General features: G+C 40.2%; 2 protein-coding genes and 1 long non-coding RNA gene across 6 annotated transcripts; 1 reads left to right on the forward strand and 2 right to left on the reverse strand.

Annotated features, from left to right (window-relative positions):
- Positions 1–1512: 1512 nt before the first annotated feature.
- tmc2b (transmembrane channel-like 2b) lies at positions 1513–11125 on the reverse strand. Of its 3 annotated transcripts, XM_058070957.1 has the most exons (20): positions 10914–11125; positions 10743–10784; positions 8919–9318; positions 8690–8836; positions 7217–7307; positions 7055–7136; positions 6871–6977; positions 6704–6802; positions 6437–6579; positions 6209–6356; positions 5876–6070; positions 5599–5778; positions 4652–4810; positions 4423–4551; positions 3153–3220; positions 2825–3064; positions 2620–2745; positions 2429–2507; positions 2209–2338; positions 1513–2134 (listed from the first exon to the last, which is right to left on the reverse strand). In XM_058070957.1, the coding sequence occupies exons 1-20, from the start codon at positions 10957–10959 to the stop codon at positions 1908–1910; spliced, it is 2838 nt and encodes a 945-aa protein (XP_057926940.1). In that variant the 5' UTR covers positions 10960–11125; the 3' UTR covers positions 1513–1907. The 3 variants fall into 3 exon arrangements, with proteins under 3 accessions (XP_057926940.1, XP_057926939.1, XP_057926941.1); XM_058070956.1 differs by lacking the exons at positions 10743–10784; positions 10914–11125 and adding an exon at positions 9618–10000; XM_058070958.1 differs by lacking the exons at positions 1513–2134; positions 2429–2507; positions 10743–10784; positions 10914–11125 and adding an exon at positions 9618–10001 and having other exon boundaries at positions 2235–2382.
- Positions 8642–16647, forward strand: LOC131128271 (uncharacterized). 2 transcript variants are annotated; one of them, XR_009129614.1, is made up of 3 exons: positions 8669–9385; positions 12070–12161; positions 15057–16647. It is a non-coding gene; the product is annotated as an uncharacterized LOC131128271 (long non-coding RNA). The 2 variants fall into 2 exon arrangements; XR_009129613.1 differs by lacking the exon at positions 12070–12161 and having other exon boundaries at positions 8642–9385.
- On the reverse strand, positions 14074–22180 carry tmc1 (transmembrane channel-like 1). Its single transcript, XM_058070959.1, has 19 exons — positions 22025–22180; positions 20785–21232; positions 20520–20708; positions 20362–20452; positions 20158–20239; positions 19594–19700; positions 19405–19503; positions 19194–19336; positions 18974–19118; positions 18696–18890; positions 17974–18153; positions 17759–17902; positions 17536–17664; positions 17371–17438; positions 17057–17296; positions 16867–16992; positions 16563–16641; positions 15702–15813; positions 14074–15256 (listed from the first exon to the last, which is right to left on the reverse strand). The coding sequence occupies exons 1-19, from the start codon at positions 22059–22061 to the stop codon at positions 15030–15032; spliced, it is 2841 nt and encodes a 946-aa protein (XP_057926942.1). The 5' UTR covers positions 22062–22180; the 3' UTR covers positions 14074–15029.
- Between the last annotated feature and the right edge of the window lie 324 nt (positions 22181–22504).

Genomic DNA, 22504 nt, shown 5'->3' on the forward strand with positions numbered 1-22504 from the left:
TCTCTTTCTTGATGTTCCATCCTTTTATTTTTATGTTCCAATTTTAGTTGTTCCAACTTGAGTTTCATTTCTAATTGTTTTAATGGAACATCCTCAGCAAGGTCAGTTTCACCTTCTTCATCACCATCCTCTGATTTTGCCATCAGGGAGAACGTGCTTCTCCAACAAATAAGAAACCAGCCTCTTTAATGCCATTCTTACTGCTGCTTGGCTTGACTGTGATGCCATACTGAACAGTAATTTTCAACAAATCTGCCTTCTGACAAAGGTTGAGTATCTCCTAAGTGGGGGTTGCAACTAAGGACTCCAAATTGAGGTCCATTGTACATGCAGTGTTCCATTTTCAGAACTTTAGAGCAACCAACTGTTATGTTTGCCCTCCCAAGTAGAACACAAACTGGTGAAATTAAAGGTTGCTAAGGGGGAACCTAACCTAAAGTATATCGATAATATATCAATATCAATAATATATCAATATCAATTCTTCCTGCTACCCACTATGTCTATCAAAATGAACCAAAAAAAAAAAAACAGTTAAAGAAAAGAGTGGAAATCAGTGGACCAGGAGCAGGCCAAAACACAAAATCCCACACAGCACAGTTTATTCTCACTGAATGCTAAGAGAGTCAACTGAGGGTGTTGACTCTCACACACTCACAAAAGAGCAGCAAATCAAAATATTGTTGAATTCATTCAGCATATTCACCATGTCTGATTTTAGTGATATTTAGTGAGAATAAACTGTGCTGTGTGGGATTTTGTGTTTTGGTCTTCCCCTGGTCCACTGATTTCCATTCTTTTCTTTAACTGTTTTTTTTTTGTTCTATCACCTTGATAGACTTAGTGGGTGGCAGGAAGAATTGATATTCCCCTGCCACCTTTTAGAACCCAAGACCCAGTTTTGATTTACATGCAATTTAGTTTAGGTTCCCCCTGAGCAACCTTTATTTCATCAGTTTGTGTTCTACTTGGGAGGGGAAACATAACACCAGTATATTTGGTTAGTCGCTAGAGGCTAGTATTTGTGTAATGAATTATGAAACATTTCATAATTTGGGGTTTGGCACTTTTTCACCTGACTAGAGTTGCAATCTTCCTTGCCTGTAGTGAGCCAAGCTGCCGCTGGAGGTCACTAAAAGCTAAAGTAGCGTCAACTGTATTTCAACTGTTGAGGCACATATTTGACTACAAGTAACAAATAAATAACTAAAACTTTAAGCCTTTGAAACTTATGGAGAAGAAAACAGATATGTAGGATATACATTCACTTTAATATCTATCTGCTTCGTGGTGGCCAGGGGTGGCCGTGACCACCCCATCTGCGCATTTCAGGTATCAACTTATTGCCACCCCTATGTGAGTAATGGTCTCACCTTGGCCCCCCAAATGAAGAAATTCTGGTTCTGACAGAAATTTTGGAAATATAATTTAGATGGTGCTATAACTATATAAAGTAGCCTTCATTTTTACCACACCATAACCATACACCAGTGAAAGACATTTGATGCGGAATAGAATACTTTTAATAGTGGTTATTTTAAAAAAGTATTTACATACTTACTATTTACATAGATTTCCAAACGAAATCAACACATATGCTTCTCCATATCCACAACCAGTGACCACTCTTCAGATGTGTTTCCATTTCTATATCTTGCTTTGTATAAATATATCTTAACTGATTTAATCACAGATGGCCATTCTTAATCTATTCTAATTATAATTCGTTCATTCATTTTCTTCTCCTTAGCTTCTTCATGGTCTCAAGGAAGCTGGAGCCTATCCCAGCTCACTTACTCACTAGACTGCCAGTCAATGACAACATACATGTACCCTGAGTACCATGCAACCAAACATCCATCATGCTCGCCCTGACTCTTAAACATCTATCAATGGACTTTGGACTTCTATTGTCTTGGAGGCCTGCCTCGGCCTCTTCCTCCACCAGGTCCTGGTTGAGGCCCCCTTGCATTTCCTGGAGGTCTCCCTCTTGGTCCAGGGGCCCGGGTCACTGGCCCTCTGGGATTGGAAGCAGCCAATGAAACATCTCTTTGAAGGTTAACCCCTTTCCCGTTGGCTGCTGCTCCACCTGGCTTCATTTTTGGAGACTTGGTGCCCTTCTCAATGACAACATCTGAGAAGATGAAGGGAAAAATGATGACATAGTAGAGAAAGTTATGTGCATGTGTGTGTTTATACTGAACATACCAGGCGGGGGTGGCTCTTCCTCAGTCGGAGGTGGTATCAAAGATTTGTCTGGCAGCAGGTCCTCCAAGTCTTTCATGACTTGATTAGTGCTATCCTTGTTGTTCCTGCGATTCTTTTCCTCATCTCGAGCCTAAAGTGTAAACCCAGTTGTTGAAAATAATTTGCGTGCGTCAGCTGGAAAGAAACAATTTAAACATAGTAAGAGAATGTTGATGCTCGCCATTTGCATCTTCCTTTTAAGGTCCGTATTTGCTTGTTGGTATCCCTTTGATACAGCGTTCAGATAATAGATAGCCAGCCTGTTGCGTAGAGTAAAATGTTTCAAATGAAGCATTGTGTGATAAATTCAAACAAACAAATCAAAACAATGAATAAGTGTATCAATATTTAGTGAGTGCTATTTATACTTACACCATAAGAAGAACAGCAGGCATGATGAGACCCGGGTTGGTGGCATAATTGAATATGGTGCCAATGAAGGAGGGAAGATCCTGTTCTATAGTCTCCATGACAACATCATACATCTTCTCTTGGCCGCTGCAGGTCAAATAAGATGTGACCATGGGATTATTATTGATCATTATTGCTCCTTTACAACTTGCTATCCATCACTGACCTGAAAGGCCCACAATCAAACGATGGTGACAAGGTCATTATTGTGTAGACCACAGGCAACAGGCTGAGGAAGAGCACAAGGAGCAGCAGACCCATGTAGAAGTTATTGGAGCGTGAGGCCTTGAAGACTCGCTCATGAGGAACATTACAGGCCATCACAGCCCAGCATTGGTAGTACATCGAGCACAGGAGACGTAAAACGTTCAGACCCACCAGCCCTGGAGCATAAAAAGCTCCCATCCTGAAAGAAAAAACAGCTTTTCACAGTAAATGTTCATTGACGTGGTGTAGTTTTTGGTGTCATAGAGATAATGCAAAGAGAAATGTACCATATCATTCCTTGATTGAAGATAAGGCCCAGCACATTGCCACTGATATCAAATTCTCCATATGAAGGCTGGAAACACATACAAAATTAAATTAACATGACAACATTTAAATTATAAAAAGTAGGGGTGCTCCGATTGATCGGCCACAGTATCGATATTGGCCAATACTTGCTTAAAAACGCAGATTCCCTCCAGAAATCAGCTCCACCCCCACTGCAGGATCAGAACAATCATGTCTGCGTATGTGGATTTCCTGCTTTTGTGAGAGTTATTTAAGTTTTGCACCTGGCAAAACATGCCTCAATATATGTCTCACTGGGGTGAGGTGCGGTATTTGGGGGCAAGCGGGTGTGTTGAGTTTGAGGCTTGTGATGTGATGATCCGTCAGGCTGCTACTTAGCCCCGGTCCCAACCTGCTGCGCTTGCAAGTGTGGTCAAAATTTGGGGATGAGTCCCACCTCAGTACACATTTAGCAGCATGCTGACACTAAGTAGCCTTTTTGGTGCAGGAAGAGGCGCCTGAAGAGGTTGGCTGCATTTGTGGTTCAGGAGGCAGCGGATGTGGCTGGAGGGACCCAGCAGAGGTGGGCAAACTTGCTTTTCATTCAGGTTTTCAGTTAATAATGTGAGAAGAGGAGAAATAAATGCACAGAAAAAAAACATGAGTTGTGGAGCATTTTGTTAATGTTGTGGTAAAACAAGCATATTTTGGCTATGAATATAAATGTTACAGAAATTAGTAGCTCTTGGCCATTTTTTTTCAAGTTTTGTAAAAGTAGCTCTCACAAGGAAAAACCTTGGTGACCCTTATGCCAGTATCGTTATCGGTCGATTCACTCTTGGACGATCGGGATCGGTATTGGTATTGGCTGATTTCACTGATGGATGATCGGGATCGCTATTGGCTGCACGAAACCCTGATCCAAACATCCCTAATAAAAACGCATGCAAGAGTACTCTTCCCAATTGATTCTGTTTCTTTCTCTTCCTGTAATTAAGTTTGGACTGGAGTGCAATGTTTCACTCACTACTGGGATCATCTGTCTTGACACGACGTAGGAAGGTGTCAGGTGAACCTCAGGCATTGTACTCACACAAGCCTCAATAACACGCTGCACTAATTGTATAAACATAGTGTATTTAAATCACCTTTAAGATTAACTGATTAATAACTTACAGTACAATGCGCATAAAGGTTTGATGGATAATTCTGAATAGAAAGATACATCTTTTTCCCAGTAGCCTACAAGGAGGCGCTGAGGGCACTTACAAATCCAGCCTCCAGGTCCCAACACCAGCAATAGTTAAGGAAGCGGACAATGACAGCTCGCAGAAAGTCCCCAATCAGGATGGTCAAGTAGGTCACTTGGATGTCCGACACAATCAGCTTCACAAATTCCTGAAAAAAAAATCCGCACTTTTTCAGATAAGTGTGTTAGTGCAAGTCGTACCACCAAGCACTACTACTACTACTACTACTACTTATTACTACTACTGACAATGCCAACGGCAGTCTCCCAACAGGGTCCCCTGATAACGTCCGCTGGATGCACATCTGGAGGAGGCACGTCTGTGGTGTTGAAGTGGGTACTGTAGTTAGCACGGTACTCATTTAACGCCCATTCAGTGGCATTCTTGATCAACTTCTCACTCTCCAACTAAAGAATAAAAAAATGCAAGCAAGTCATAAGTAGAATGTTTATTTGTCCTGCAGAAGCATTCTTGAACACACACAGAAGCCAACTGGAGACACATGGACCAAAACTAATGAAGATGTGTCTAAATCTAGCTGGGATTCCATAAGAACTTGCTGAAGGGAACGTAAGTAGTTCTTGGAACAGGCCCCTCAGCAACCAGTCCGACATTTCTAACCTACAGTGGTATGAAAAATTTTGGACACCCCTGAAAATTTTCAAGATTTTCCTTTATAAATCACATCATAGTTTTTGGGATCAGCCATTTCAGTTAAATATATCGTATAGCAGACGAACACACTGATAGATGAGAAGTCAAATGAAGTTTCTCAGATTTACAGTAAGGGCAATATTATTTTTTTACGTACACAGGTGCCAAGTTAAAACACCCAGAAAAGTGTGTCTACAGGAAGGGGGTCAGCAAGGTCTACTATTATCAGGACAATTGCTGGTAAATTATTGTTTGATTTGAAATAATGAATGTAGTAGAAAACCAAACAATCTTAAAGGGTAAATATTCTGGCTTGAACCACTCAGTCATTTCACAAAAACTGTAGCATAATGGTTTCATATACCCCTTATATTTCAGTACAGTTTTTTTGGATGGGAACCACAGGTAAATGTGAAACATGGGAGTGTGTTGTAAGAGCATCACAAGCTCTTTGAGGCACAATGGTGCCTGGCCATTTTGTACTTTGTAGTAGATAGAATCCATAGCAAAACTAAACTGTTAGTGTTGCTATTTGTCTTACCTTAGCAGTGACCTCATCGAAAAGGGCGAAAAGGAAGGTGTAAAGGTTTCCCAGGAAAAGGGCAAAGATGCGTCCCAGTTGCCACTTGAGAGCAATACGAGGGTGATAGTCTTCTAGTTCAGCGATGGTTTCAAAAAGAGGGGGACACACCAGCCCCAGGAGAGACATGACAAACTCCACCTGATTGATGATTTCATAGAGAGATTACTGCTCAATTAACCATCTCCCTTTCTATTAAAACCACAATGTCTACACAAATTGCTCTGTGTTAACCTGCCTCATTTTTTTCAAACCAGGAAAGTTCATCATTATCCATATCAGCAAACTCCTGGGAGCGCTTCACCACAAAGTAAATGAGGTAACCGCTACCTCCAAGACTGCACAGGATGAGAACATTGGCGAGAACCCTGAGGAAACGACGGAGATGGATGTTCTCATCCTTCTGGTTCTCCTGCTCATCTACAATGGATTCCTGCATAGTATATATTATATTTTAGCATCCCTTTATGACATTCAAGAATACATTTTGTGAGATTATGCACAGCAAGTATGTTTTAATTTTTTATTGATTCAAAAAGAAAACACTGCATCGGTCTCATTTCAGTCTCACCTTGAAGCTGGTGGTAATGGAGGCATATTTATTGTCTGCTGTCTCTGGGTTTCCTATCAGATAATCCCAGCTGGTGAACATCTTCCAGCTGAAAGTAAACTCTCCCTCTTCAGCACCGTCACCTCCTTCATTAGAGTTACGGGCCATCCTGAAAATGAAATGAAAAAACAAGTAAGGCCATTCATTTCTATCTGAATGACGTGCCCCCTACGTGTGTGTATTGCCTACGTTCTAATGACAACCATCAAGCTGTATCCGAAGATGCCGACGCCCACCAGAAGGTATGACAGAGGAAGTCTGAACTTCAGCACACCAATTGTTCGCTCATTGTTGTAGAATCCATAGAATAAAAAAGAGTATTTGCAGTATCCCTGTTGGTGACATTTATACAGTTTGTTTCTGTGTTTTTCGGCTTTCCTTACATATCAAACTAAGTATTATTGATTTAATACTTGGACATCAAAGTGAGCAGATAAATATCATAGGGATCCTCACACCAAACTCAAAGAGCACTGAGAAGTCCATAGCTTTCTCCTGCTCCTCCCGGGGTACAGTTTTCCTGGGAATGGCCCCATAAGGAAGACCCATGAGAATCTAATACACAAGATAAGCAGGTCAACAATAGCATCTGATCATCAATCAATGAAATGAAATGATTGTACCTCAGGCAGGACCACCAAGCCAAACATGAACCCAAATAGAACCAGGTTGAGTCCATACATCCACCTTAGAAATATGAAGTAGGATGCCACAGAAGATCCAAAGTGACCTACAAGCAGAGAAATGGATGAAAATCAAATGTTGATTTGCATTATACTAAGACGAGAATGTCATCATGATACCAACTTTCTACTTCCTTGATCTTCCTCTCCCAGGGTATACAGGCTGTTTTGAAGTTCTCAAAGTCACGTTTGAACTTGATGAATTTCTAGGAGAAAATTAATTCTTGTGAGATTATCTCCAACTATTGTGTTGCTGCCAGTATCAGTAAAGAAAAATGTTGACTACCTTGGTCATCATGACTTTGAATGCATATAGCCTCCTGCCTTTTCCTTTGCCAAGAGCACCTTCAAACCTTTCAACAAACTCCTGCGCCTCCCTATTGGACAAGCCCAAAGTTAGTGACTGGCATTGAGAACAATGAAGATAGGAAGTGGCCAACGTAGAACCAGTGCAGGTGGGGCTTAAGAGCAGGAAGTGGAATGACGTACTGATTGATAATGCTTTGTATTTGCTGGCAGTAAAGAAGGATGAGAAGAGCAGGCAAGCAGCAGAGCAGAAAGCCACAACAAGCGGTGTGTGTCAAGTTCATGAAAAAGTCAATGCAGCTCATCTATCTGCTTTCTGTCCTAGAAACCTACACTGGTCTGGACTCTCACGCAAGATGCTTGACTAATATTTGCTTTGACTTAGTTTCAGCAGTCGTCTGTCAAAGCTGTGTGTATAAGATTAAATAAATACATTAAAAATATTGATAAATACTTGACTTACTTGTTACAAGCATGCATAGTTGAGTGCATTTTAGTGTTTGCAAAGGCAAAATGTGTGTTTGAATCCAAGAACCCCAAGAAAGTTTACAAGGACTACAGATTCATGTTACAGACTGTAAAATTATAGTTAAATTAATATTTATTAGTTAAAGGTTATAGGGTTCATGGCACTGGTGGAAAATTACTATAAAGTAGCAGGAAACAAGGTTGAATATGAATCATCATCATGACATGTACAGGTGTTAAAATTGTTTGCCGTCTTCCTGATTTCTTTTTTTTTTACATGTTTGTCGCGCTTAAATGTTTCAGACCATCAAAGAAATTTTAATATAGTCAATTACAACACAACTGGACACAAAATGCAATTTTTAAATGAACCTTTTTAGTATAAAAAAAAGAAAAAAACTCCAAACCAACATGGCCCTGTGTGGAAAAGTGATTGTCCCTCCCATTAAAACATAACAGATCAGTTAATGAGCTATCAGTGTGGAAAAGCTTATGAAGGTTATAAAGCCATTTCTAAAGCTTTGGTACTCCAGCGAACCCCATGGAATATCCAAGAAGTCACAAAAGACCCCACAACAACATCCAAAGAACTGTAGGCCTCCCTTGCCTCAGTTAAGGTTCATGATTCCACCATATGAATGACACTGGGCAAAAACAACAAGACTTCCAAGATGGAAACCATTTCTGAACAAAAATAACATTAAGGGCTCTAATTTCGTAGACCAGGCACACCTGCCCTGCGCCGCATCTACCCCGCGCCAACAGGGTGAAGCCAGTGCACTTTGCAGCACCGCACACCGTACCAAAATTCCTCCACAGTCCAGTAAGAGACTCATTGCAGGTCATCGCAAATGCTTGATTGAAATGAAATGATGAAACAAGCCAAAAGAGAACAAAGCCATACATTTAAAAAGGCAGAGATGGTGAAAAAGTAAGGAGAGGCTGATAGTTAAAGTTAGGCGCCTTGTTCATTTGCATCCTTTACTTAAGCACGACAAGTCTCCTCTTCATACGCCATGGTTTATTCCTTAATGTGGCAATGAGTTTCTTCTTCTCCTCTACCTCTTCCTTCAAGATCGCCATCTCGCCCTCCGACAGAGACTCTTCACTAGAGTCAGAGGAGGATGAAGAGCTGTTGAAAGGGGAAAAAGTGATGATGTGCCATGGCTTTTCCAAGATGCTACAAATTGCTAGAATCTCTGAGAATACTGCACCTGCTCAAGGTCCTCTTCTTCTTCTTTTTGTCCTTCTCACCATCATTATCATTCCCTCTTTTCCCTTTACCATTCCCTTTCTTCTCTTTATTCTGTTCTTCCTTGTCCTTTTTGGGCACGGATTTACCCCCCTTTTTCTTCCTCCTTTGGTCCTCTTCGCTCTCATCTTCGCTCTCCTCCTGCTTCGCTTTCTTCCTAGAAGCTTTGGAGGCTTTCCTTTTCACACTCCTCTTATCTTCCTCGTCATCTTCATCGCTGTCCGTGAGTTTAGCGTTCTTCTTTTTTCCTCTCTTCCTCGGTGCCTCATCCTCATCCTCCTCTTCTTCCTCTTCATCACTGAAGTGCTTGGCTTTACGCTGTGGTTTTGTTCTTCTGTTTTTACTTCTTTTCCTGGCCTCATCTAAAACAAAGACATTTTTAGATGTTTTGTTTTTGACAGTTTGATGGAGTAATTCAACCATGAAAAGGTAAATAGACATGTTCCCCATATGGTCACAACATTAGGCACACCTGTACAATCTAATACATATGGTAACAAGAAAACTTGGATTTAAGTAAGCAAATAGTTAAGAATCTCCGAATGTATAATTAGCCGTATTTTTCAACTCAGGCATTTAACCCCAACTCTACGTGTTAATTTGAATTTGAATATACAGTAAGGAAACAGTAAGTTTCAGAAAATACGGGAAATTCTTCTACCTTCCCCAACAAAACAAAAAAGGGTAATTGTGGGGAATGTCGCTTGGGCATTTCGGTGTGGAGTTTGCATGTTCTCCCCGTGCATGCGTGGGTTTTCTCCGGGTACTCCGGTTTCCTCCCACATTCCAAAAACATGCTAGGTTAATTGGCGACTCCAAATTGTCCATAGGTATGAATGTGAGTGTGAATGGTTGTTTGTCTAAATGTGCCCTGTGATTGGCTGGCGACCAGTCCAGGGTGTACCCCGCCTCTCGCGTCAAGACAGCTGGGATAGGCTCCAGCATGCCTGCCACCCTCATGAGGATAAGCAGTATAGAAAATGAATGGGGACTGTGAATAAAAACGTGTCACAGTGTGACTACAGTGGTGTCTGAAAGCCTAAATAACACTCAAGAGCTATGCAGTGCACTTGAATGTGTCATCATGTGAACAGCGCCTGCATAACACAGACAGGACTGCACATGAAAGGAGACAGACACAAAGTTGTTCTTTGCTCTCTGTAAATTATACACAAATAGGAACGTTTGATGACTATGATGTGCATTAAGAGTGTTTACTCTTAAAGATTCCATTCATATTGTGTGCTCAATAAGAGCCATTCTTCGAATGTGGTGCTATAACAATTGCATTGTTTTGAACAATGAGCCCATAATTTCTTTAACTAGTGCAGTTGAAACAATAATTTTTTTTGGAGAAGCAATTAGTGCCAGAAAAACTATACTGACGATACCTTCATCAAACAAGACTGTTTATCAACACATCAATGACATGTTATAAGATGTTTTTAAAATCTACAAGCAATACAGTACGAGCCAGTGAATTATTACACACTACAGCTGGACGAGTCAAAAGCCATATCCGGGCTGGCACATGTCCTGGTGTAGAGTATGTGCATACATTCATGAAGTTGTAGAAATGCCACAGTGAACGCTTGCTATAATCAAAGCTAAATGCGATTCAACAAAATATTGACCTTTTTTTGGCTAGAAAAGAAGAGTGATTCCAAATTACTGTATGAAAATTCTGTCTTGGCACTCATAATAACGTCTGGATTGATGCTCTCAGGGAAGGCAGACTGGACGGTGCTAACGTTAAGGCCAGAAAAAGCAAACACTGACGACTCACCTTCACTTCCACTGTCTATTACAGCATCCACCTCCAGCCCAACTGGAATGAATACAAAATAATAAATTAGCCACAAAATAGTCACATAGAAATAATACACCATTCAAGGAATATTTGTAGTTTGAATATTTGAGGAAGTATTGGAAAAACTGTTCCAAAAATCATACTCACCATCTTCAACATATATTTTTGTGTCATTCCTCTTCTTAGGAGGCATTCTTCGTCACTGATTAATCCTTTTTTCTTATTCCTTAGTTATTCCTCTTCTCTATCCATGAGCAAAGGATACTGATCCATCAATGAAGGCAAAAACACAAGACGCACATACACAGACACATGGGATGGGTGGGATGGGGTGGGGTGGAGAGGTGGGGTGAGGTGAGAGTGTCCGCCTATTTGGACTGCTCCTTGACAACCTTCAACGACACAAAGATCATTCGAGGACGACAGGTTGAAAACAGAATTGACCAACACTTAAACAGACAATGGTCATGTCAATCAAAATGACAAACAATGACTTAACTTTTACTGCATAATTAATAATACTATGCATTGAAATGCATGTTGACTTCTGGAAAAGGAAAGTGGCTTTGACACAAATAAACATTGTAATAATGGTTGCTTATACAAATAATTAACCTGAGGCCATGTGTCATTCTACAGTACCTGAAGTCTTGGAATGACAATCACAGCTAGAATAAAGTGGATATAGATTGTTTTGATACTACTAAATAAAACTGAGGCGTAAATGATGTCACCCTGACAAAGTGTTGCAGCAACTATACTAGCCTATGGTCAAATGTCAGATGGGTCCTTTTGAATAATGCAGCGGAACAAGAGAAGCCAATCCGCCCCTCACCTCTACCCCAACAAGCAAGTTGTTATCCTACAGCTTCTCCTCTTGGCCCAGTTTATGTACACCATCTACTTGTGGTCCCTGGCCACATCCATCCTTCTCTGTTGCATGTTTCTGGAAAGTTCAAATATTTATTCAAGTATGAGTCACATTTACAAATGTGTCTTGTTTTTAACCCAACCACTGACATGTATCCAATCAAGTGAATCGATCACAAGAACCTGGCCTATATCAGATCCACGCTACTATTCAACTCTCACGCTGGTTTAAACTCTTAAACAAACTGAAACAGAACAAGGGACACTTCATTTTAATATGCAAAGTGGTTAGAAAATAACTTGAATTTGTCACACCTTTGGTACTCTTTGAGGACATATTCAGTATTGCACACCTGCCAACATGTACTCATTTTGTGTACTCATGACTTATTTCATTTTTGCTTTTTTTCTCATTTGCGCTGTCATTTTGCAGTTGCCATGGCAATCTGCACGTAGGTGGAGTGAGTGGAGTGGAGAGGCGGGGGGGACTAGTACTCTCTCCCAAGTACTTTCTCCCAGTTTCAGGTCTGATATTTTTGCCAAAAGCCATTGTTGCAAATGTTTGATTGATGTTCAGAACATTTACACCAGGAATCACCAACCTGTCCATCGCAAGCTACTAGTCAATGTTTGGGACTGTCAAATTTGGAATTATGGGCCTCTATCTCTTAAAAACATATATACAATTACAAATCCCACAGTTTTTGCATGTTTAATGCGAGCAGCAGTTTGTCCCATTTTGTTTGACAGTATTTGAACGTACCTTCTAACTTTGTCCCACGCTGGATAGTAATATGACAGTACTCCGACCACTATACAGTACGATTAGGTAACATCTGATGACCTTATTGAGTGCTAATATGCATATTTGCTATACAACCTCTCTGAAAAGTAAAATCCGGGCTAGTACTGGTGGATGGGGGCTTCAAAAATAGTAGTAAAAAATCCCCTAGTTTTTGAATGCTTAAGGTGAGCTGCACTTTGTCGCACTTTCTTTGACCATCCCTGAATGCACGTTCACATTCCCCGGTTCTCACACATCTTTATTCATCTCCAAGAGAAATTCACACCAATGGACTACTGTACTGTATTTTTACCCTGCTTCTGTCACTTCATATTTACTCCCAAATGCTGATACTATGTGAGAAGGCATAAAGGTAAAATTTGATTACATTATCGAGTGGTAATTTGCATATTTGTGGTACACAAGCTCTTTCAAAATTTGATGTTGTTCCTGTAATTGTTTTACACAATACATAACAAAAACAATTAGATCGTTTTCATGTATGTATGTTGTATTGATGTCATTTAAAACTTTTTACAGCTTAAAAAATGATTTCTATAAGAAAGTTGAATGCAAGCTCCGACATCAAATCAGTGCATATACGTCTCTACTAAAGTCATGAAATAAGATATACCTATTGTCTGACAGAGAAAGTTGAGATATCAGGATGCTACTGTGTGGTTGGGTTTGCTGGCAGACATCGCAGGGGTTGGTATTGGGATCTGACTTATAGAGAGACTAAAACAATGCTACTTGTATACACTATCAACGTCTTCTCGGACTTCAGTAAATCATGTGATTGACAATCTTGGGCCATGTTGACGAGATTATTCTGTCCTGTGGATCTCAGATAACTTTCTTACCATGAATTGATAATGAGCATCAATGCAACAGGATCTGATCAATGCTGTAAATTAACATCTACCCGAGAAGATTAGGTTAGATTATATATTTCTCATTTCATGGTTTACAAGATGCTCCACAGCAAGCACTCCATAATAATGAAGATTTGTTTATGTTTGAATGACGGGTCAGTTGGAGGATGGATAATTGACAGGACCACGGAGCAGAACAAGCACTCAGACACTGGATCTGATGACACAAGACATCCTTGTAACATGATGAAGTCGAAGGATGTTGCTCAATTAATTTGGCACACTGACTAGTCAAAGTGTGCCAGTCCAATAGCCGAGGAGCCAAAAAAATACATTATGCATTATGCAAGTCCCATCATTTAACTCTCCCTTGTATACGCGATCAAGGCACAACAAGGTGTAGAATGATGATTTGGCAGGATGGTTAATGAGCCATATGTCCTGATATCGCTAACAACCACAGGAAACATGTTACTTGTATGTAATGTTACAAGTTTAGTTTCATTTCTATCCATGGATCCTTGTCTTCATGGATACAGTGGTGAATAATGATTACATTTGTAGTTTTAACCTATTTTTTTAACTGTATTTAAAGGAACAGTTCAACATTTTTAATTTTTGTCCGCGAAAAACTTGTAGGGAAAACAGTCAGGAGTTTGATGTTCACTGTTTGAAAAGAGCAAAACTAGAATGAATATTACTACTATGACTTCCAAATCTTACATCAATAGTGTTATCCTATAAAAGGAGTCTGTACATACCAGTCAACGTATCAGGCTTTATTTGTATAGCACTTTTCATGATCACGGCAGTTCAGAGTGCCTGGCATGATAAAAAAACAAGGAACATTTGGAACACAAGTGGGACACACACACACATTCACATACACATGCACATGCGCATGCAAATACACATGCACACAATAATTCTAGAAGATTGGATTTTAGAGACATGGAGGAAACAATCATTTGCAATGGGCAAGACACAATATAAAATAAAGTAAAATAGATCAAATGAGAATAAGTTAACTTATTTAAAAACAACTTATTGAGCAAGTGCCATTGTGAAAATGAAAATGTTGTAATCCGCAAAGGGTAACCGATGATTAAGTACTGATTCAGTACTGTAGTACTAACTTATTACCTGCCCTTTTTAATGACTCACTTAACTTTAAGGTACACAAAAAGGGTAACTAATGAAGTACAGAGTCCATACTCATTACCTGCTCTTTTTGATGTCTCACTTTAAATACGCAAAAGAAATAAGTAATGATTAAGTATTGATTATTTACTCATTAATTACGTGTTTTGATGTCACACTTTAAGTACACAGAAAAAGTAACAAATGAGAAGTTGGCGATTCAGTACTCATTGACTACTCACTTTTGATGTCTCACTTTAAGGTACCCAAAGAAGTAACTAATGGTTACGTGCTGATTCAGCACTCATTAGCAACTCAAAATGATAAAGTAATACCATATTTTCCACACTATAAGGCGCACTTAAAAGCCTTTAATTGTCTCAAAAATCTACGAGGCACTTATAATCCGGTGCGCCTTATGTGTGCAAAATGTGTTCCAAAATCTGTAAAAATGTTAGCACAGCATTTCCCGCTGACACAGTGACGTAATACTACACTGCCATTGTGATACGCAATCAGAACATTATGTAATATGTACAGTACATACGCTTAATGCAAAACAACACGTATACACTGACAACAATGTGATTTTTCTCAGTAAAGTGCTTGGTGTCTCCTCAGGCTTGGCACCCTGTGCACCTTCTGGTCACTTTGCAGAGGCAAACCAGGCAGATACCCAGAAGCCTCGTTGTTGCTATGGTGATACCTTCTGGAGGCAGTGGCTCTGGTGGCTGGAAGCATTTGGTCTTTGATAGCAGGACAGTTGCGTCCATTCTTGTCATGATGTGACCTCTGCCCTCTGGTACGGTTTTCCTCCACGTCTATGGATAAGGAGGAGGAATCATTTGCATTTGTGGAAACAACACTCTTTATTATACAACATTGAAATTTTGAAAATGTTAACGTAGCGACAGCTTTTCTTCCTTGTAATGTATCACACAGCCACAAGGTTAGCATGTCGACCACACAGTCAGTAGACTGAGGGTTTGAATCTCTTTTGAGGCGTCTCTGTGTGGAATTTGCATGTTGTCCCTGTGTGTATGTATGTATGTATGTTAGGTAACTGGAGACTCTAAATTGTCCATAGTGAGTGTGAATGGTTGTCCGTGTATCCTGTGATTGACTGTCCAGGGTGTATTCTGCCTCTCACTTAAAAATCAGCTGGGATGGGCTCCAGCTCACCCTTGACCCCAATGAGGACAAGCGAAAATGGAAACAAATGGAAAAATTGTGAAATGGGAGAAAAATGGGAAGGATATATCTCACTTTCATGGCCTTGTTTGTCTTCAGCCTCTGATGCAATTTTTCTGGCCTCTTGCAAATCCAAGGCCGCCTTCAATGCAGCGAGTTTGTTCTTTTTCTTGTTCTCTTCATTTTGCTTGGATGAGAAATCCACAAAATACAAAAGAGAGAATTCTGTATCAATCTTTCCAAGAATACAATACACTATTACATTTATAATGACTCCAGGCTGACCTGACTGTTTTTTGACTAATGACTCTACTGCCATCTGCTGTAGGAATGTAACACATACTGTACAGCTACAGCCCATAATTAAAAAAGTAGAGGTGCATGGATACATAGCAGAGGTGGGAGTAAGTCAGTGTTTTGCAAATCTCGTGTAAGTCTCAAGTCTTAAATTTCAAGTATATACGTGGAAGCCCAAGTCAAATCTTAAGTCAGGACACAACATGTTCAGTCCTGAGAAATCATTTCATAAAATCCAATTTTAACAACATAACAATTTATTAAATGTGACAATTGTAATGAATGCATTTTGAATTGTTTTTTCATGATTCAGGATTTATGCAATGTGATCCACACATTCATTCTTAGTTCTTAAATGTAATTGGAGGTTAACAGATGCATTCAATGAGGCAGGTTCAAAGGCAAAATGTGTTGTCTGGTTGAAAATGACATAACTATCACGTGAGTTGAATGCATTGAAAAGTGGCACATTTCACTGAAAATCTATTTTGAAGTCCTCCGGCTAAAGCTCAAGTCAAGTCATTGATGTCAAAGTTAAGTTCAAGTTAAGCCAAGTCCAAAGTCAGTCATCGGAAGTGTGACTCGAGTCTGACTCGATTCCAAGTTACAAAACCTAAAAAAGTTGGAAAATCTATTTACCGCCTGTAGTTTTTTCTTCAGTTCAATGTTTGCTTCTTTGTAGCTTTTGGAAGTGGACTGCAAGTAATAAATGGCCAGCCTGTAAGACAGACCGACTGATTATTCTGGTAAATGGTAAATAATATTCACACAGCACTTTTCTACATTAGGCATTGTTGCAGTGTTGCCCAGTTCACTAATCTTGTTCACAAGGCATTATGGTCAGACAAGTAGTTTGATTCTCTGCCAAATTCTGAAGACACCATGCAGCATGTTTGTCTATGTCAGACATATTAGTACTGTACTCTATTACATTCTTACTCACACCATGAGTAACATGAAGGGCAGCACCAGTCCAGGATTCGAGGCATAACTAAACACCTTTCCAAACCAGGCTGGGAAATCTGACTCCAGAGTTTCATGGATCACATCAAACATCCGCTTCTTGCCGCTAAGGAGAAAGAATGAGTGACATATAAAACTCAGGCCCACTTTGTAAATAGTGAATTCATTACCTGAAGGGTCCACAATCAAAAGACGGAGGGATTGTGACAATGGTGTACATTGCAGGCAAGGTAGACAGGAAGAGGATGACCAGTAACATGGCCATGTAGAAGTTATTGGAGCCAGACGCCTTGAAGACTCTTTCCTGCGGCACATTACAGCACATGACGGCCCAGCACTGAAGGTACATAGAGACATGGAGGCGGAGGACATTCAAGGCGGGCAGGCAAGGAGCGTAGAAGGCACCCATCCTAAAAGAAAGCAGGAGGTACTGAGATTTAATTTGTGAGGTAGACTAAAGAAAAAAATACTATAATTTTCCTACCATATCATTCCTTGATTGAAGATCAAGCCAAGGACATTCCCACTAACATCAAACTCAGAGTACGATGGCTTTGCAGAGTGAACATTTTAAAAAGAAAACAGTTTACTGACTCATATTTTCACAGCCTTTGTAGAAATTTCAGACAGTTAGAAAAGTCTGACTCACAAATCCAGCCTCCAGGTCCCAGCACCAGCAGTAGTTGAGAAAACGAACAAGCATAGCTCTCAGGAAATCACCAATAAGCAATGTGGTGTAGGTTGTCATGGTATCAGATATGATGAGTCGCACAAACTCCTGCAAGAATAGAGTAACCACGTTTCTATGTTTCCGCGTTTCTATGCTCCAGCATACCTGCGAGCATAGGATACTGTATTAGCATCACAATTACCTGTCCCACCATGGTCTCCCAGCATGGCCCGCGAGGCACATCAGCGGGATCAACAGCAGGTAGCGCAGTACTGTTTTCCGTGCCATTGTAAAGACTTGCTTCCCACAGAGTTATATTGAACTTTACGATTTTTTCCTCCTCCCTCTGCAAAATACACACACTTTTCAGCGCACATGTTATTAAATTACAACCCATCTGCACACATTTGGCCTCACTTTGAGGTTGATCTCATCCATGAGTGCAATAATGAAGGTGTATAGGTTTCCCAAAAAGAGGGCAAAGATGCGCCCCAGCTGCCACTGCAGGGCGACTCGAGGGTGGTAGTTCTCCAAGGTGCTAATGATGTCAAACAGCATGGGACAAAACATCCCCAGTAATGACATGACCATATTTACCTGGAAAAACACAAACATTTACATTAAGGAATGCAATACAGTGGATGCCAAAGTTCAAAGTTGAGGGAAGTTGGAACCTATCCCAGCTGGTTTGAAGCAAAAAGCAAACTACACTCTGGACTGGTCCACAGCCAATCACAAAGCACATACGTATGTTCTTACTATCCCTGAATGGGAACTAAACCCACACTGACTGCATGTTAACATCATTTGTAAGTGTTTAATATTTTTTTGGAACCCACATGGCCGTACATTTCCCTAGTTAAATTAAATATTAATTAAATATTATTTTCTTTCAATTTTCTGTGCATTATAACTCAAGAAGGCGAGTTAATATGAGCTAGCTATCGCTGTAGCTCGGTTAATGTACAGGTCAGTTCGTAAATGGAACACTTGTTTGTTTTTTTGCTAGGGCTTAAGTCAAAATAGACGTACATTGTTTGCTAGCTCATATTAACACGTTTTCTGGCGTTATAATGCAGAGAAAAGTCCCAAAAAGTGCAGTTTCCCTTTAATTCTCTGTTTCACTTTTTTACTTGTACCTCATTTCGTTCCCACCAGCTGTGGTTCTCCAGTCCATCCAAGGCAAACTTCTGAGAACGCCGCACGACAAAGTAAATAAGGTATCCACTTCCTGCTAAGCAGCACAAGACCAGGAAGTTGGCCATTACCCGCAGGAAGCGCGTCAAATGGATGTTGTCATCTTTTCGGCTCTCTTGCTCTTCTAAGATGGCCTCCTAATGTGGCGGAAGTGATACACAAGGTAGGTTTTAATGTATCATGACTATTACACTGAGGCGTAACGGTCAACTGCATTGACCTTGAAACTGGTGGTGATGGAGGCAAATTTATTATCTGCAGTTTCGGTGTTCCCAATCAGGTAGTCCCAGCTTGTGAACATTTTCCAGCTGAAATTAAAGCTGTTATCATCTCCAACACCGGTCTCGTTTGCATTCCGGGCCATCCTTTCATCAGTCACAAGAGACATTCACTACTCATCACATTTCATAGATTTAAGGATACAGTAAGAATATGCTCACGTTCGAATGACCACCATGTAGCTGTAGGCCACTGTGCCCACTCCAACCAAAAAATAAGACAGAGGCATACGGAACTTGAGCCAGCCGATGGAACGCTGGTCATTGTAGTAACCATAGAAGAGGACAGAGTACTGGGCGTAACCCTGCAGGGGCATGTGTAATCATAATGAGTAAGTAAAAGCACTATAAGATTACACAGATATAAACTGACCCCAAAGTCCCACAAGACAGCAAAGTTCATTGCGCTCCCTTCTTCAGCCCTAGGGACAGTCTTTCTTGGGATGCTGCCATAGGGCCTCCCCATCAACGCCTAATTAACAAAAATAGGAGGAACACACACTGACCTTAAGGATACAGAGGGAAATAAACTGGATTCTATTGGGGGCATAAAGAAACAAACCTCTGGCACCATGACCAGGCCAAAGGTCAGTCCAAACAAGATCATGTTGATGCCATACATCCACCTCAAGAAGATGAAGTAGGAGGCAACGGAAGAGCCAAAGTGACCTGTCACATTGGGGGCATGTGACACAAATCTTAACTGAAATACTGTATGTATGTAAGTATGTAAGTATGTAAGTATGTAAGTATGTATGTATGTATGTATGTATGTATGTATGTATGTATGTATGTATGTATGTATGTATGTATGTATGTATGTATGTATGTATGTATGTATGTATGTATGTATGTATGTATGTATGTATGTATGTATGTATGTATGTATGTATGTATGTATGTATGTATGTATGTATGTGTGTATGTGTGTATGTGTGTATGTATGTATGTATGTATGTATGTACGTACGTACGTACGTACGTACGTATGTACGTATGTACGTATGTACGTATGTATGTATGTATGTATGTATGTATGTATGTATGTATGTATGTATGTATGACACCTTTTCAAGACAGCTTCTAACTTGAAGAGTCTGAAAAGGATTTAAGGTCTTCAAACCCACTTTCAATCTCCTTGATTTTCATCTCCCACGGGATGCATGCCGTTTTGAAATTTTCAAAGTCCCGTTGAAACTTCATCCATTTCTAAAAGTTTTTTTTAAAGGCAGACAGTTGAGAACTGAACAATCCAACTAAATGATACACCTAAGTAGAATGTTTGTCAAAAATGGTGGAGTAATTCAATTTGGCTGCCACTGCCATCTTACCTTGGTCATCATGACCTTGTATGCGTAGAACCTCCTACCTTTCCCTTTGCCCAAAGCACCTTCATACTTCTCCACAAACTCCTGAGACTCCCTGGAAGGAAGAAGATGATTTGACTCCAGATGAACTGCTTGACCTGTGACTCTTCCCATTAAGTTACCGTAAACTCATCAGCTTCTTTTTCATCAGCCATGGCTTCCCACGAAGACTTTGGATCAGTTTCTTCCTCTCGTCCACTTCCTCTTTTAGCTCCTGTAGCTCCTCAACTGTCAGATACTCTGGACTCAAGTCTTCCTCATTGCTATCATCTTCCTCATTGGTGTCTTCCTCGCTTGTCTCTTGCTCTGAACTGGGATGTGAAAGTGTTTTGTTTTTTTTTTTTCACGTCTGTCCATTGTTTAAGGATTTAATTCGATTGGATTTACCTTGTTTCAATTACTTTCTTGGGCTTTTTCTTCTTTACCTCTGGTGGCTTTTCTTTTACTTCAAGTTTAACTTTTCTCTCTTCTTTTCTAGCATGTTCTTTTTTATTCTTCCTCTTGGCATTTTTATCCTTAACTTCGGTCACCTCCATTACTTTTTGCTTTACTTGGTCATTTTTTAATTTCTTCTTTTTTGCAGTCTTTGCCACACTTTCTTGAACTTCCAGTTCCTTTCTTTCATTCATACTTTTATGTTCATCATTCTTTGCTCTCCTCCTCTTGCCTCTTTCTTTTCTCTCCGATTCCTCCTCCACCGTCTCCTCTTCAACCTTTCTTGGTGTCTTCTTCTTTAATTCTCCCTTCTTTTTTTCCCTGTTGCTATTCTTCTTCTTTCCTCTGACTTTCACCCGCTCATGTTTCTCTGGATTTATAGAATCGTGTTCCTTGTCACCTGTATTTTACAGTAGATGCTGTAGTTGTGACATAAATACATTCTATATGGACTGGAGTTATTGACACTTATTGTGACTCTTTCTGCAATGGTAAAATGCTATAATTCCCATTATGTATAAATGTTTGGCCAGTGAGACTACTCTTTTCACAGTCATGAAACACTGTAAGGGGATTGGGCTCATGCACTCACCACTTTCCAGTCCAATGTCAATGTCAACTACAGACACAGAGATCATAGTTACAAAATGAACAATAACATTAAAAAGAGGACGGTTCATATTTCAACATTGCAGAATAGGCTCCTGTTATCCTAGGATTATCAATATACTGTGGATGTTGAGCCATACGTCATTGTTAGATTTATTGATTATTGCTTCAATTCAGTCATCCATCCATCCATCCATTCATTTTCTGTACCGCTTATCCTCACGAGGGTGGCGGGCCCGCTCTTTCCGGTTTTCTCCCACATTCCAAAAACATGCTAGGTTAATTGGTGACTCCAAATGTGGGAGGAAACCGGAGTACCTGGAGAAAACCCACACATGCACGGGAAGAACACGCAAACTCCACACAGAGATGCCCGAGCGGGAAATCGAACCCGTGCCTCCTAGCTGTGTGGCCTGCGGGCTAATCACGATGCAGCTCATAGTTAATTATTTAAATTAAAAATGGAAATTGATTAGATTTATTTAATATTTTATTTTAGTTTTATTCAATATTTTTAATATGTGACAAAAAAGTGTGAAAATTAAAACAAAATTGTAAAATCACAAAAAAAGGATGAACTTACTGTCTTCTTCTGTGGTTATCAGTTTGTCCCGAGGCATCTTCCTCTCATGATTCAGGACTTCAGCTGTCCTGATATCCAATGAGCTCAGTGAATATGTCGGATGAAAGCTGTGTGCTTTCTTTTGCACACGGAAAAAAAGTGTGCCATGGAAAAAAGTGTGTGTGTATGTGTGTGTGTGTGTGTGCGTGTGTGTGTGTGCGCGTGTGTGTGTATACTATGTGCATGTAGGTGCATGGAAGGGCAGGTACATGATGAGCAACTCGCATGAGAAGTTCACTTTTTCCTTGCCTCTCATTGACCCGAAACAAGGACAATGATATCCTGGAAACCCTAGAGCTACGCAATTTTCACTGCTAATCAATTATTCAGTTAACAGTTATGACTGCCTTTATGGAGTGTGCGGTATGTGTGTCCAGTAGCGTGAGTGCACCTTTGTGTGTGCATGTTGCAATATAAAAAAAATGTGGGGAGCAAAAGGTC

The sequence above is a fragment of the Doryrhamphus excisus genome, chromosome 4 (assembly GCF_030265055.1).
Source record: "Doryrhamphus excisus isolate RoL2022-K1 chromosome 4, RoL_Dexc_1.0, whole genome shotgun sequence".
NCBI lineage: Eukaryota > Metazoa > Chordata > Actinopteri > Syngnathiformes > Syngnathidae > Doryrhamphus > Doryrhamphus excisus.